Raw genomic sequence first — 17,271 nt, 5'->3', positions numbered from 1 at the left:
AACAAGGAGACACTGAAACAAGTTCGAAAGAGGTTAGTCAGGCACTCTCAAAGGATCTTCGGGAAAAAACACATGCATCAGGAAAAACAACAACAACAACAACAACAAATGAATTCATCATTCATAAATTCATACATGTGTAAAATGTAATTGTTTTGGAGGAGCTGATCTGACAAGCACCTCTTACGTTTATTCGCGCCTGGTAGGATACCGCCCCGGCCGAATTGTTGCAGATGCACCGGTAGACACCCCCATCTGGCCCTGTTGTCTGGCTGATGTTCAGGTGGCTGATCACATGGCCCTCCTGGTCGGTGTAGTGGCCGATGCGGTGGCGGGAGTCCCTGATGACCGGATCGTCGTCCAGCGTCCACATCACCCTGGGCTCTGGTGTGCCTTTCACCGTGCAGAACAGTGACACAAACTCGTTGGTTCCAAACACTTTCTCACTGAAGGAAGAGATTATCTTGGGCGTGCCGTCTGGAGAGAGGGGGAGAGGGAGACAAGATGGGAGGTGGGTTAGAGTTAAAGATACGTGTTTTCTAGTAGATCTAGATACCAATCTAAAGTCAGCTGCATTTTATCCGCCTTAAAGGAAAATTCCACCTCAAAACTACAGTATTTTTTGGTATTTGTTTAATTGGTCCATTGTTGATATATTCCCCAAATGTTTTACTTGTCATTCGGGTCATATTTCTGTATTTTGAAAGTTACATATCTTGAAAACTTGATTGCTGACAAGCAAAACATTTTGGGATTATATCAACAATGGACTAATGAAGCAAATACCAAAATATAGTTTTTGGGTGGAGTTTTCCTTTAAGGTCAAGGTGATGATTAGGTTTGGGTCGACTGATCCTAGATATATGTCTAGTATGTCTAGTTTATAAAAGGAGAATTCATTACATTGTCTCTTTGCCAGATACAGTAAATCAGGGATAAAAAAAAACTGTTGACCTCAAGTCACATGCATCAAAGGATCATGATGAGCACACACAGTGTCCATTCACACTAATACTGTATATCTCAGTGAAGAGGATTTGGAATTGTTCCTACTCCTCCTCCCCCCTCCTCTTCCTCCTCCTCCTCATTATAGATTATCAATACCCTCTTTATATTGGTCCATGGCCATGGGAGACAGTTGCCACAGCAACAGAGTTCAGGCCGTGAGAGCAATGTGAGGCTTGTTCAGATAATCTAATCATAGGGGCTGTGGCAGGGTTTTACTGCAGCCCTCATTAGCACTCACACACAGACACCTGATCAATGGTTGGTGTTCCCCAATTCTGCAGTCACACAAAAAAAACACATGCAGGCAAGCACACACTCACATGCATGGACACTCACACACAGATGCATAGTCACACAATGCTCACATGCACATACACACTAAAAACACACAACTACCCAAAAACAAAAACACACAGGTTTTCTGCTGCGATTGAAAGTAACATTGTTAACCCCCTGACCACACAGACATCCACTGAGAGTACTGACCTTCCAGAATGACCTGGACAAAGTCCTGGGCGGACATCTTGCCTTTCCTAGCGAAGCACTGGTAGGCTCCTCCATCACTCTTAGCCATCCCAGCCATGACCAGGTTCTCCCGGTTGTTGCCAGTCATACGAACACTGTTCCCAGGGTAGATAATTTCTCCATTCCGGTACCAGGACAGCTCGTACTCCTCCGAGCCACTCACGCTGCACGACAGAGACACCTGGCTACCCACGCTGCCTTTCACCTTCCTCGGGCTGACCACTGCCTTCAGGGGCTCTGGAAGAGGGAGAGGGAGCTTATATTCTCTTGTCAATGCGACATACTGTATATCAGCTAGAAATGTATGAACTTTGAACATTATCCAACTCTGAACAGTATTTCAGATATACAATTAACAGATGAACAACAAATATACTGTACATTTAGCACAACATGCTGCACACAGTCTATTTCTGACCTTTGACCTGCAGCCTCCCCACCACCTCTGCGTTGCCATAGCTGTTCCACACTTCACACACGTAGCTTCCCTTGTCGCTGGGCTGCGCCCTCTCTATCAACAGGCCCGTCACACTCTGCCTGAAGCGGCTGTCCGGCTCTAGCGGACGGTTGTCCTTCAGCCAGCGGTACTTCGGGGCCGGGTGACCAGACGCCTTGCACGGCAGCTCCACCCGGTGTGATGTCATCACCTCGCGACGCTCAAAACCATCCAGGATGACCGGCCCCGAGTTGGAGGGGTCTGAGGGAGGAGCAATGGCCAAAGGTGAGAGAAATGCAATATTTTGGTCAAAAGTATGCATTGTTAGCATTACTCAGTTGACTAGCTTGGAGCAGGTCCAGATTGAAGGAGTGAAGTGAAACAATAGTGAAACCTAGTGATATTCAGAGTGTATTCCAGGCTATCATTGGCACTCAAACTTGCACAACAGACTCGTATCCAAGCTGTACTGTCCCTCTGCATACCTGACACAAAGAGGCGTGCGCTGTTGCTCTGCCTGGTCTCTCCTGTGTAGCGGTGGCGGGTCATACACCTGTAGTTATACAATCCATCCTCATTCTGCACGTCCAAGATGTACAGGGCTCCCGTGGAGGTGATGAGGAACCGAGGCGCTGCAACATGACAAGACACAGCTAATCGTTAGACATATGCAGCATTCAACCTGCTTATGTAGCTTAGGAGCAACATACTGTACAACCATACAGCTGTGTGGTGTATATGTTTTCTTTTTCTTTTTCATTCACAACAGGGTGGTATCAGAATCATCCTGCATGTACAGATATGATTCAACAAATAAAAACACTAAAAACAGCCATAGCAAAACTTGATATAGAATATCCATGCGGCTTGGTAAATATTTGCAGAGTTGTCTTCTGTGATGTGCCAGGCGACGAGACTCCAGACACTGAGCATCTGCTCCAGCCCATTTAGCTGAACACATCTGAGAGGGAATGTGACACGGCTGTGTGTTGTGGCAGTCTAACACCGCTCGTTATCACATAGCTCATCGCTCTGCTCTGTCTCCCTGGCGGAACTCTCTCTCTTTCAGACTAAAGCAGAGAGATCCAGGGACAGAGATCACACAGCGCTTTGACATGGCACCGCGGCGCAGCTCAGGTCGGATGTGCTAATATCATGCTAATTCGTGGGAAAACTGGAAATGGGGGGAGGTCGTCAACGTTTAGGAGGACTAATGCCTGATAGCTGCCGGAGCTGTCATAGCAGGAGCTGGGAGGATATTCCTCAGCCAGAGATGATGGAGGATGCAGTTTAAGATGGGGTTGCGAATGGCATGTGCACAGTACCTCCCATTTCCTTCCCATCTATGCCAGTCGGTGTTGAAGCTATGAGAACTGGAACAGTGACCTACACCTCTTATTGAATACTGTCTGTAAAACACAAAACCCATTACAGCACTGCAACAATCTACACTATTTTGACCCCATTTTCTATTTGATATAGAAGGGAAAAAGTAGTAATGAGACATACTGTTTTGTATTGGTCTTTGTGCAGAATCCTACTTGAATCCATAGAAGGCAGTAGCGAACCTCTGTTCATGTCCTTGATGTTTAATTAAAGAATATTGATTCAACCTTGTGATATTTTACATTTGATAGAAAGAGGAGAGTTGAAATGAAGAAGGAGAAAACACAGAGAGAAGGTGAAATAGAGAGAAAGAAAGAGATACACTATAACAGTGCATTTGGAAAGTATTCAGACCCCTTGACTTTTTCCACATTTTGTTATGTTACAGCCTTATTCTAAAATTGATTAAATACATGTTTTTCCTCATCAATCTACACGCCCATAATGCCAAAGAAAAAAAAGTTTTTTTAGACATTTCTGCACATTCATTAAAACTTAAAAACTGAAAAATGTATTTACATTAGTATTCAGACCCTTTGCTATGATACTCGAAATTGAGCTCAGGTGCATCCTGTTTCCATTGATCATCCTTGAGATATTTCTACAACTTGATTGGAGTCTACCTGTGGTAAATTCAATTGTTTGGACATGATTTGGAAAGGTGCACACCTGTCTATATAAGGTCCCACAGTTGACAGTGCATGTTAGAGCAAAAACCAAGGTCGAAGGAATTGTCCGTAGAGCTGTGTTGAGGCACAGCTCTGGGGAAGGGTACCAAAACGTTTCTGCAGTATTGAAGGTCCCCAAGAACACAGTGGCCTACATCGTTCTTAAATGGAAGAAGTTTGGAACCACCAAGACTCATTCTAGAGCTGGCCGCCCGGCCAAAATGAGCACTCGGGGGAGAAGGGCCTTGGTCAGTGAGGTGACCAAGAACCCGATGGTCAATCTGACAGAGCTCCAGAGATCCTATGTGGAGATGGGAGAACTTTCCAGAAGGACAACCATCACTGCAGCACTCTACCAATCAGGCCTTTATGGTAGAGTGTGCCAGACGGATGCCACTCCTCAGTAGAAGGCACATGACAGCCCGCTTGGAGTTTGCCAAAAGGCACCGAAAGAACTCTCAGACCATGAGAAACAAGATTCTCTGGCCTGATGAATCCAAGATTGAACTCTTTGGCCTGAATGCCAAGCGTCATGTATGGAGGAAACCTGGAACCATCCCTACGGTGAAGCATGGTGGTGGCAGCATCATGCTGTGGAAATTTCTTTCAGGGACTTGGAGACTAGTCAGGAACGATGGAAAGATGAACGGAACAAAGTTCAGAGAGATCCTTGATGAAAACCTGCTCCAGAGCTCTCAGGATCTCAGATTGGGGAGAAGGTTCACCCTCCAACAGGAGGACAATGCGGGAGTGGCTTCTGGATAAGTCTCTGAATGTCCTTGAGTGGCCCAGCCACAGCCCGGACTTGAACCTGATCGAACATCTCTGGAGAGACTTGAAAATAGCTGCGCAGCGACGCTCCCCATCCAACCTGACAGAGCTTGAGAGGATCTGCAGAGAAGAATGGGATAAACTCCCCAAATACAGATGTGCCAAGCTTGTAGCGTCATACCCAAGAAGACTCAAGGCTGTAATTGCTGCCAAAGGTGCTTTAACAAAGTACTGAGTAAAGGGTCTGAAAATGAAAACGTAATATTTCAGTTTTAAAAAATTAACATCTGCCAACATTTCTAAAAACCTGTTTTTGCTTTGTAATTATAGGGTATTGTGCGTAGATTGATGAGGATAAGAAACAATGTTATACATTTTAGAATAAGGCTGTAATTTAACAAAGTGTGGATAAAGTCAAGGGGTCTGAAAACATTCCGAATGCACTGTATATACAAAAGTATGTGGAAACCCCTTCATATTAGTGGATTCGGCTATTTCAGCCACACCCGTTTCTGACAGGTGTATAAAATCGAGCACACAGCCATGCAATCTCCATAGACAAACATTGGCAGTAGAATGGCCTTACTAAAGAGTTCAGTGACTTTCAAAGTGGCACCATCATAGGATGCAACAATTCCAACAAGTTAGTTCATCAAATCTCTGCCCTGCTAGAGCTGCCCCAGTCAACTGCAAGTGCTGTTATTGTGAAGTTGAAACATCTAGGAGAAACAACGGCTCAGTCACGAAGTGGTAGGCCAAACAAGCTCACAGAATGGGACCACCGAGTTGTGATGCGCGTCACTCGTAGAAATCGTCTGTTGCAACACTAACTACCGAGTTCCAAACTGCCTCTGAAAGCAACGTTACCACAAGCACTCTTGGTCGGGAGTGTCATGAAATGGTTTTCCATGGCCGAGTAGGCACACACAAGCCTAAGATCACCATGCACAATGCCAAGCATCGGCTGGAGTAGTGTAAAGCTCACCGCCATTGGACTCTGGAGCAGTGGAAACACGTTCTTTGGCTTCACCATCTGGCAGTACGACGGACGAATATGGGTTTGGCGATGACAGGACAACGCTACCTGCCCGATTGCATAGTGCCAACTGTAAAGTTTGGTGGAGAAGGAATAATGGTCTGGCGCTGTTTTTCATGGTTCGGGCTAGGCCCCTTAGTTCCAGTGAAGGGAAATCTTAACGCTACAGCATACAATGACATTCTAGACGATACTGTGCTTCCAACATTGTGGCAATAGTTTGGGAAGGCCCTTTCCTGTTTCAGCATGACAATGACACCGTGCACAAAGCGAGGACCATACAGAAATGGTTTGTCGAGATCAGTGTGGGAGAACTTGACTGGCCTGCACAAAGCCCTGACCTCAACCACATCAAACACCTTTGGGATGAATTGCAACGACGACTGCGAGCCAGGCCTAATCATCCAACATCAGTGGCCGACCTCACTAATGCTCTTGTGGCTGAATGTAAGCAAGTCCCTTCAGCAATGTTCCAACATCTAGTGGAAAGCCTTCCCAGAAGAGTGAAGGCTGTTATTGCAGCAAAGCGGGGGCCAACTCCATATTAATGCACATGATTTTGAAATGAAATGTTCAACAAGCATATGTGTATGTGTCCACATACTTTTGGTCATGTTGTGCAGATATAAAAGGAGAGAGAGAGGGAGGTGAGAAGGATGCAGCAGCAGTGCATTGTGAGGAGCGAGCGTTGACCTAGTTAGAGCATGGATTTGATATCCTGAAGGGCTTTTCAGCTTGTGATTTACATGCAGTTGTGTGTGACAGGCAACCACTGGTAAAATGAGGGGGAAAGGAGAGTGTTTGCGCATTCGTGTGTGTGTGTGTGTGTGTGTGTGTGTGTGTGTGTGTGTGTGTGTGTGTGTGTGTGTGTGTGTGTGTGTGGGTGTGTACTTGCATGCTAGACAAACACATCATCTCTGCTAAACCTTATAGCAGAGGAGAATGGAATCCTAGTGTTTTCTAAACCAATTACACTCCTCAGTAGATGTGATATTTTACAAGCTATTAAACAACTCAAATGTTCTTTATTTTCTTCAAGACAAGACAACCCTAAGTGAGACAGACATGCAGGTTAAGAAAAATAATTCATTTCCAAGCTATTATAAATAACATATATCAAAGGAGGGGGAATCAGTCAGTCTCTCCTGTCCTTCCTTCTTTGATCCTCCTTTCCACTGAACTTCGCCTGGCATGCTGCTAGGTGTCAAAAGCTGACAAGATTTTGTTCTACAGGCTTATGAATGAGAGGCGCTTTCATTAAAACAGGTTTCATCTAATCCATGACAACGGAGAGCGAGTAATGTGTGTTTGTGCGTGCGTGTTTGTGTGTGTGTGTGGAGCGAGGAGTGTGAGTGTGTGTGTGCTCGTGCATCTCAAAAGTCTGTGTGGAGCGAGGAGTGTGTGTGTGTGCGTGTGTGTGTGTGTGTGCTCGAGCACCTCCAAAAGTCTGTGTGGAGTCACACACACACACACACACACACACACACACACACACAGTCTTGCTCACTCACACACATAATTACACAAACACAGAGCCTCTAGATTGTTGTTTATTGAATCCCACTCCTCTCAGTGGAGGGCTGAAATCAGATTCCCGATGCATGCTTAGGATGGGGTTTCTCTCTACGACCATTCATAATTATATTTATTTTATCAAGCCCAATTAATAATCAATATATATTTTTAACTATTATTTAGGGATACTTGTGAATATGGAATGTTCAACTGACTCACACTACAGCAACCAGCAACTGCACTGTGTGTGTGTGTGTGTGTGTGTGTGTGTGTGTGTGTGTGGACTTGTCTCTGCAGCACAGGGCTACACAGAGGCTTGGTCAATAATAACGATCCACAGGGCTCTACTACGCCCTCCCTTGCTCCCCCCAGTCCGCCTACTGAATACTAACGCAGACGAGGGAAGAGAGAGAGCCCTCCCTGATAACGCAGAGCTGTGTGTGTGTGTGTGTGTGTGTGTGTGTGTGATGCGTGTGTGTGTGTCTGAGGGCATGGCAATGGCATCACCAAACCCCAGGTGGCACCAATCCTCATCCATCCCCTTCCCCTCTTCTTCCTCTAGCCAGGTGCTTGGCATGGCCATGATCAGGAACACAAGTCACCCTCTGTGTGTCTCCACTCAATAGATTCTGCAGTGAGTACTAATGTAGACTGTATTCTCTACATGGGGTATTTAACAAATTCTGACTGAATCATAGCCATGAATAGTAACATAGAATTGTAGCCATACTAATACATGATATTGTAAAATGTCCTCTCATGCTGTTTCCATTTAGGAAATTCAGTTTTTGGCAATTTTGCACTGATAAAATAACTCAACAACCTTACACACAAAAATGAATAACATTAACAAATCATCTCTCCCTGGGAGACACATGGTGGCATTGTTGAACTCTTTCTCCAGGCTGGCCTATGCTTGCTGGGTGACCATCTTCCTAAAAGGGGGCTTTCTCCATGACTGTTGACAAAAGGACCACTGCGTAGGAACCGCAGCACAGTACTGAGGCATCAGCTGATTCTACACTGATAGAGACACGAGGAGAGAGAGAAATAGACTATGAGAGAAAGAGCGCATATGGGAGAGGGAGTTTGAGACAGTATGGGAGGTTAGAAAGAGAGAGAGAAGGGAGAGAGAGAAAGAGACAGCACCTCTGGGATACAACCACTCTCTGTCATCTGAAATGACTTACAAATTAGCATACACCAATGTGCAAGAGAGAGAGAAATAAAAGAGAAGAAGACAACTTTCATATGCTAATACAGATCATGGCCAGGCAGAGCAATTTTCATAAAAATGTCAGCCGTGTCTGTTTGACAGATTCCAACAGGCGCTTGAAGACTCCGGCCTCACAGCCTCACTCTCTGTCTCTCTCTAGATGGGAGGTAAGATATAGTCTGGTATTAAAATGCTTCTCACTGAAACATTTCTCACATCCCTTTGCTGAAATAGGCTAATGTTATATTGTCAAAATGCAAGCTGTCTTTTAGGAGCATAAACACTTTTAACATCCCTTTTGAACTTTGAACTGTGGCAGCTGAACAGCACACGTAAATAAAAAAATACATCCAAGCTATCTTTCAACAACAAAAATAGAAATTTGCTTCATCATCATTTGATTATCCTCCAAGTAGGGCAGAAGCCCAGTCCCTGCAGAGCCAGCCGACTAGCAATAGCTTGTGCTCCCTGCCAGGCTGTCTCTGCCAGGCTGTCTCTGCCAGGATGTGCCGTGTTGGGGAGTGGAGGTTGGTTCACCCCCAGAGACAGGGGTTATTATTGTCACTGTAACCTTGGCCACACAAACTCACACTACCTGACATGAACAGCAGTACGCTAGCCCACCTGCAGCTATCTGCATCTATAATGAATATATCCTCTACACGCTCTCTCAGTCTACTCCCTCTGTGTGTGTCTGTATGTGTGTGTGTACGCGCGTGTGTGTTCCCTGCTGCGCTCAGACTTGAAGCTGCTGTTGAAAAGACATGAACTGCATAATTATTGTGTTTTCTCTCCACTTCTGAAAGACTCTTTTAAAAATCATTCTTGAACAACAACACATCAAGGTCCTATGCAGCGGCGTCTGCCATGCCTGGGCTCAAATACTACTTGTTTTCTGTCAAATACTTTAGCTGCGCTTGATTGAGCTTGTCTAGCGCAATGGAATCTATGGAATAGTCCCAAGGGTTCGAAACTTGCCCATCAAGGCACTCCTGGCATGCTCAATCAAACGCTCAACGTGTTCAAAAGATTTCACTATAATTATCTTCAACACAGGCCTGTTATGTCAGAGTAGAAGAGGCCCTGAGTTGTACTGTAATAAGGGCTGGTCTTATTAATTGTCAGTCCTTAGGAGAAGAAGCTCCGTATCTCTAAGGCAGTACAGTACAGTTCAGTAGAGGGGGATTCCACCATATTACCCCTCCTGTAATAACCACCATTTGTCACCATTACAGGAAGCTGTTGACAGCTACTGGGGTTGTCAGGGCAACGCTATCCCTATCCCAGCACCTTCCTACCAAACAATTGTCTGCATAATGTGCTAAGCTCACAATGGAAACACACACACACACACACACACACACACACACACACACACACACACACATGCAGTAAGTTAGTACACACACAGGTTTCCAGGTACAACGGATGAAAACAATAATACACATAATCTTTTCCTTAGCTACACTACATGACCAAAAGTATGTGGACACATGCTCATCGACCATCTCAATCCAAACTCATGGACATTAATATGGAGTTGGTCCCCCCTTTGCTGCGAAAACAGCCTCCACTCTTCTGGGAAGGCTTTCCACAAGATGCTGGAACATTGCTGTGGGGACTTGCTGCCATTCAGCCACAATAGTGAGGTCGGGCACTGATGTTGGGCGATTAGGCCTGGTTCGCAGTCAGCGATCCAATTCATCCCAAAGGTGTTTGACGTGGTTGAGGTCAGGGCTCTGTGCAGGCCAGTCAAGTTCTTCCACACAGATCTCGACAAGCCCTTTCTGTATGGACCTTGCTTTGTGCACAGGGGCATTGTCATGCTGAAAGAGAGAAAGTGTTTCTGATCACTCGAGAGAACGTGTTCCCACTGCTCCAGAGTCCAATGGCAGCGAGCTTTACACCACTCCAGCCGATGCTTGGCATTGTGCATGGTGATTTTAGGCCTGTGTGCGGCTGCTCGGCCATTGAAACCCATTTCATGAAGCTCCCGACAAACAGTCCTTGTGCTGACGTTGCTTCCAGAGGCAGTTTGGAACTCGGTAGTGAGTGTTGCAACCGAGGACAGACGATGTTTACGCGCTACACGCTTCTGCACTCGGTGGTTCCGTTCTGTGAGCTTGTGTGGCCTACCACTTCGCGGCTGAGTTGTTGTTGCTCCTAGACATTTTCACTTCACAGTAATAGCACTTACAGTTGACTGGGAAATCTCTAGCAGGGTAGACATTTGACGAACTGACTTGTTGAAAAGGTTGCATCCTATGACGGTGTCACTTCAGTAAGGCCATTCTACTGCCAGTGTTTGTCTATGGAGATCGCATGGATGTGTGCTCAATTTTATACACATGTCAGCAATGTGTGTGGCTGAACTAGCCAAATACTTTTGTATATATTATGTATATATGTTCCTCTCTCTTACCTGGTTGAGCTTACAGCTTGGGAACACACTGACAGTAAGGCAAGTTACAGACTATCTATCTATCTATCTATCTATCTATAGCTAGCTAGCTAGCATTAAATCCAGGCACACCATGTATTGTAGATGTACAGTATGTATGCAGTTGAGTGAGCAACAGTTTCTCTACATGGTGATAATCAGGAGAAACATCCCTCTGCTCATTAACTAGTTACAGTAGCCTGGGGCTGACGACTCCCTCCTTCCGTAGGCGTGTACGCCAGAGTGGAGGATAAAGATGTCATATTCTGCCAGACTGAACACACACTACTGCTATTAACTGTGGATGGACATTTTACATTGTCCCAGTGACAAGACAATAATAGTCTAACTAACGATGCCCTGGAGCAAGAGACTGTATCAATCACTCATTACTGTCTGTCGTTGGTCATTGCACAGCACGTTTTAAATGAATTCCTAACGTTCATATTGATTCATCCTATGAGGATCAAGGTAGTCAAAATGATCAAAAACAAATAAATTATCTTCTGCAGTACAACAACCCCATGACAACGGCAGGCCGTGACTATGTTCCCTTGATACATACAAAAATAGCTAAAATAGGGTCACACACACGTACACAGACAGTAGTGGCATTAGGGCGTGATTAGTGTGTGATGATATTATGATGGGCAGAGCTGTGTATCAGTGCTCATTCTGTTCATTAGGACTAACTTACAGCTGTTCAGCACTGTCCTCTCCTACACACACCTACTGCATTTACGCAGTTCACATTGGAGCAAGGTTTGTATGTATTGGGACTAAGGTTCCTTGCTGAGCTAAACATTGGCCAACTCACTCACTCACTCACGCACGCACGCACGCACGCACGCACGCACGCACGCACACACACACACACACACACACACATACATACGTTTTTGGGATGTGAACACAGGCTCACTTCAGACTCTATTTCCTCTGAAATGAATGGGGGCCATTGGGCCATGGTGAGTGACTGTGCGTCTTAATTGGCCAGTGTTAGACTCAAGTCATTAAGCCACTGATGGCTGTGCATTTACAATGCTATCATTGGCTTCTCCCTGGCTGATGCTAAATGGCCCCAGTGTTGGGCCTCAGCTGTATACCTCATGAATATGTATAGTAGATCTCCCCTCTCAGCTGCACTGATGTGAAACCTTTGTGCATAGGGAAACCACACGGCACTGGCAAGCATTAAGTTAGCTATCACTATCAATTCAATTAATATCTATGATCTGAACACCCAAAATGATGCCACGTGTGAAAAAAATGTGCTTTGTATGCACATGACAAAAAAGTAGGCCTTTCTCCAATCTCTCACTTTCTCTGTTCATGTCACGACTCCCACCGAAGGTGGCTCCCCTGCCTGTTCGGGCGGCGCTCGGCGGTCATCGTCGCCGGTCTACTAGCTGCCACCGATCCCCTTTTCCTTTTCTGTTTGTTTTGTCTTATTGGTTGCACCTGTCTCTTATTTAGTTTTTGATTCAGGACTATTTAAGCATGTTAGGCCCGCCTGTTTTTGTGCGGGCTTGTTTTCTGTTAGTCGTGGTTGTGTTTGTAGTGTTCCTGTCCATTTGTGCCCTGTGTTGGGTTGGACATTTTCGTGATAATTTCGCCTGTTGTTTTGGGCGTTAGCATTGGAAACCGAAATAAAGTTGGGTTTCCCCAGTATCCTCTGCTCTCTGTGTTTGACTCCGCACCCACCACTCCAGGCATTGTGACAGAAGCACGCACCACATTATGGAGTCAGCAGGAGCAGCTGCACCTCCTCTCCCATCCATGGAGGAGCGAGTCCGGCCATTCTCCACCGTATCGGGTCGGCAATGGACCAAATGATGGAGAGGATGGACCGATGGGAGAGGAGTGGCCTCTCTACCTCACCCCCAGATCCTCCTCCGCCAGCACCACCTACCCCTCCTACGGCATCCGGATCTGGTGCTGGAGTGGGCCAACACAGTGTGGAATGGCCCAGACTCGGCGAGGGACCACTACCCCGAGTTCACCCGCCGGTTCCGGGCCGTGTTCGACCACCCACCTGAAGGCCGAGCGGCGGCTGTTTCACCTGCAACAGGAGACGAGGAGCGCGCAGGACTTTGCGCTGGAGTTCCAGACGTTGGCTGCTGGGGCGGGGTGGAACGACAGGGCCCTGATGGACCACTATCGATTTAGCCTCCGGGAGGATGTCTGCAGGGAGCTAGCTTGACGGGACGCCACCCTCTCCCTCGACGAACTCATGGACATGTCGATCCGACTAGACAACCTGCTGGCTGCCCGCGGGCGTCCAGAACGGGCCCTGTTGGTTCCACCTCTCGGCCCTCCCGCTCCAATCCCCATGGAGTTAGGGGGGCCGCATCGAGGGGGATCGGAGGAGGAGGCTCCTTCTGCACCAGGTGTGGTCGGAGCGGACACAATGCCAATCGGTGCTGGAGGAGCTCGTCTGGGAGTCGGGAGGGCAGGCAGAGCACTCCTCGTTCACCCCAGGTGAGTCAGCACCAGACTCACCCAGAGCTCCCTGTTGGTCATATGTTCTTACTAATTTATTTCTATGAGTTTTCTCCCTCTCTACAGCATAAGGGGCTAGTCGATTCAGGCGCAGCTGGGATCGTGGGCTCGCGTTAAGGCTAGGGATTCCCCTGGTGCCGCAAGACCAACCCTTCCCTGTGCACTCCTTAGATAGCCGACCATTAGGGTCAGGGCTGGTCAGGGAGGCCACGGTTCCACTGGACATGGTAACGCAGGGGGATCATAAGGAGCGGATTAGTCTCTTCCTTATCGATTCACCTGCGTTTCCAGTGGTGCTGGGGATTCCCTGGCTGGCTAATCACAATTCTGAGATTTCATGGAAACAGGGGCTCTCCGAGGGTGGTCAGAGAAGTGTTCAGGTAGGTGCAGAGAAGTTTCCATCGGTGCGACAACGGTGGAGAGTGCAGACCAGGTTTCCACTGTGCACATTATCTCTGAATATGCTGATTTGGCTATCGCCTTCTGTAAGAAGAAGGCGACCCAACTACCGAAGAGGGGATAGCGCGATAACCCTCCTGGTAAACGCTGCACTTCCCAGGAGTCACGTGCACCCGTTGTCCCTGGAGGAGACAGTGGCTATGGAGACATACGTCACTGAATCTCTGCGACAGGGGTGCATTCGGCCCTCCACGTCACCCGTCTCCTTGAGCTTCTTTTTTGTGAAGAAAAAGGAGGGAGGTCTGCTTCCGTGCATTGATTATAGAAGTCTAAATTCCATCACAGTGGGGTTTAGTTACCTGCTACCTCTCATCGCCACGGTGGTGGAATCATTTCACGGGGCGTGTTTTTTCACAAAACTGGACCTTAGGAGTGCGTATAATTTGGTGCGTATCCGGGAGGGAGATGAGTGGAAGACCGCGTTTAGTACCACATCTGGTAATTATCAGTACCTAGTCATGCCGTATGGGTTGAAGAATGCTCGAGCCTTTTTCCAATCATTCTTAGACAAGATTCTCAGAGACCTGCACGGGCAGGGTGTGGTGGTGTATATCGATGATATACTGATCTATTCTGCCACACGCGCAGATGTGGAGGTAGTTTTGTTACTTCCGGCGCCGACAGAGATGGCCGCCTCGCTTCGCGTTCCTAGGAAACTATGCAGTTTTTTGTTTTTTTTACGTGTTATTTCTTACATTAGTACCCCAGGTCATCTTAGGTTTCATTACATACAGTCGAGAAGAACTACTGAATATAAGATCAGCATCAACTCACCATCAGTACGACCAAGAATATGATTTTCACGAAGCGGATCCTGTGTTCTGCCTTTCAACCAGGACAACGGAATGGATCCCAGCCGGCGACCCAAAAAAACGACTCCGTAAAAGAGGGAAACGAGGCGGTCTTCTGGTCAGACTCCGGAGACGGGCACATCGTGCACCACTCCCTAGCATTCTTCTCGCCAATGTCCAGTCTCTTGACAACAAAGTTGATGAAATCCGAGCAAGGGTAGCATTCCAGAGGGACATCAGAGACTGTAACGTTCTTTGCTTCACGGAAACATGGCTCACTGGAGAGACTCTATCGGAGGCGGTACAGCCAGAGGGTTTCTCCACGCATCGCGCCGACAGAAACAAACATCTTTCTGGTAAGAAGAGGGGCGGGGGCGTATGCCTTATGGCTAACGAGACGTGGTGTGATCACAGAAACATACAGAAACTCAAATCCTTCTGTTCACCTGATTTAGAATTGCTCACAATCAAATGTCGACCGCATTATCTACCAAGAGAATTCTCTTCGATTATAATCACAGCTGTATATATTCCCCCCCAAGCAGACACATCGATGGCTCTGAACAAATTATTTGACTCTTTGCAAACTGGAATCCATACATCCTGAGGCTGCATTCATTGTAGCTGGGGATTTTAACAAGGCTAATCTGAAAACAAGACTCCCTAAATTGTATCAGCATATCGATTGCGCAACCAGGGCGGGAAAAACCTTGGATCATTGTTATTCTAACTTCCGCGACGCATATAAGGCCCTGCCCCGCCCTCCTTTCGGAAATCCCTGCCTACAGACAGAAACTAAAACAAGAAGCTCCCACGCTGAGGTCTGTCCAATGCTGGTCCGACCAAAGCTGATTCCACACTCCAAGACTGCTTCCATCACGTGGACTGGGATATGTTTCGTATTGCGTCAGATAACAACATTGACGAATACGCTGATTCGGTGTACGAGTTCATTAGAACGTGCGTTGAAGATGTCGTTCCCATAGCAACGATTAAAACATTCCCTAACCAGAAACCGTGGATTGATGGCAGCATTCGCGTGAAACTGAAAGCGCGAACCACTGCTTTTAATCAGGGCAAGGTGACTGGTAACATGACCGAATACAAACAGTGCAGCTATTCCCTCCGCAAGGCTATCAAACAAGCTAAGCGTCAGTATAGAGACAAAGTAGAATCTCAATTCAACGGCTCAGACACAAGAGGTATGTGGCAGGGTCTACAGTCAATCACGGACTACAAGAAGAAAACCAGCCCAGTCACGGACCAGGATGTCTTGCTCCCAGGCAGACTAAATAACTTTTTTTTTTTGAGGACAATACAGTGCCACTGACACGGCCTTCAACGAAAACATGTGGACTCTCCTTCACTGCAGCCGAGGTGAGTAAAACATTTAAACGTGTTAACCCTCGCAAGGCTGCAGGCCCAGACGGCATCCCCAGCCGCGCCCTCAGAGCATGCGCAGACCAGCTGGCCGGTGTGTTTACGGACATATTCAATCAATCCCTATACCAGTCTGCTGTTCCCACATGCTTCAAGAGGGCCACCATTGTTCCTGTTCCCAAGAAAGCTAAGGTAACTGAGCTAAACGACTACCGCCCCGTAGCACTCACTTCCGTCATCATGAAGTGCTTTGAGAGACTAGTCAAGGACCATATCACCTCCACCCTACCTGACACCCTAGACCCACTCCAATTTGCTTACCGCCCAAATAGGTCCACAGACGATGCAATCTCAACCACACTGCACACTGCCCTAACCCATCTGGACAAGAGGAATACCTATGTGAGAATGCTGTTCATCGACTACAGCTCGGCATTCAACACCATAGTACCCTCCAAGCTCGTCATCAAGCTGAGACCCTGGGTCTCGACCCCGCCCTGTGCAACTGGGTGCTGGACTTCCTGACGGGCCGCCCCCAGGTGGTGAGGGTAGGCAACAACATCTCCACCCCGCTGATCCTCAACACTGGGGCCCCACAGGGGTGCGTTCTAAGCCCTCTCCTGTACTCCCTGTTCACCCACGACTGCATGGCCACGCACGCCTCCAACTCAATCATCAAGTTTGCGGACGACACAACAGTGGTAGGCTTGATTACCAACAACGACGAGATGGCCTACAGGGAGGAGGTGAGGGCCCTCGGAGTGTGGTGTCAGGAAAATAACCTCACACTCAACGTCAACAAAACTAAGGAGATGATTGTGGACTTCAGGAAACAGCAGAGGGAACACCCTCCTATCCACATCGATGGAACAGTAGTGGAGAGGGTAGTAAGTTTTAAGTTCCTCGGCATACACATCACAGACAAACTGAATTGGTCCACTCACACAGACAGCATCGTGAAGAAGGCGCAGCAGTGCCTCTTCAACCTCAGGAGGCTGAAGAAATTTGGCTTGTCACCAAAAGCACTCACAAACTTCTACAGATGCACAATCGAGAGCATCCTGGCGGGCTGTATCACCGCCTGGTACGGCAACTGCTCCGCCCACAACCGTAAGGCTCTCCAGAGGGTAGTGAGGTC

The 17,271-nt window shown here is 47.3% G+C and overlaps 1 protein-coding gene across 1 annotated transcript in view; it reads right to left on the bottom strand.

The window, feature by feature from the left end:
- Positions 1-17,271, bottom strand: part of LOC115105584 (cell adhesion molecule DSCAM-like) — a 153,831-nt gene that overhangs the window by 59,783 nt on the left and 76,777 nt on the right. The window contains exons 4-7 of the mRNA XM_065007353.1: positions 2,455-2,601; positions 1,952-2,230; positions 1,495-1,770; positions 181-477 (exon numbers count right to left, since the gene is read on the bottom strand). Coding sequence (XP_064863425.1) covers positions 181-477; positions 1,495-1,770; positions 1,952-2,230; positions 2,455-2,601 — 999 coding nt within the window. The remainder of the gene's footprint in view (positions 1-180; positions 478-1,494; positions 1,771-1,951; positions 2,231-2,454; positions 2,602-17,271) is intronic.

This window comes from Oncorhynchus nerka, linkage group LG22, assembly GCF_034236695.1.
Source record: "Oncorhynchus nerka isolate Pitt River linkage group LG22, Oner_Uvic_2.0, whole genome shotgun sequence".
In the NCBI taxonomy this organism is placed as follows: domain Eukaryota; kingdom Metazoa; phylum Chordata; class Actinopteri; order Salmoniformes; family Salmonidae; genus Oncorhynchus; species Oncorhynchus nerka.
The sequence above is the reverse complement of the archived record's forward strand: the minus strand, read 5'-3'. Positions and strand labels throughout refer to the sequence as shown.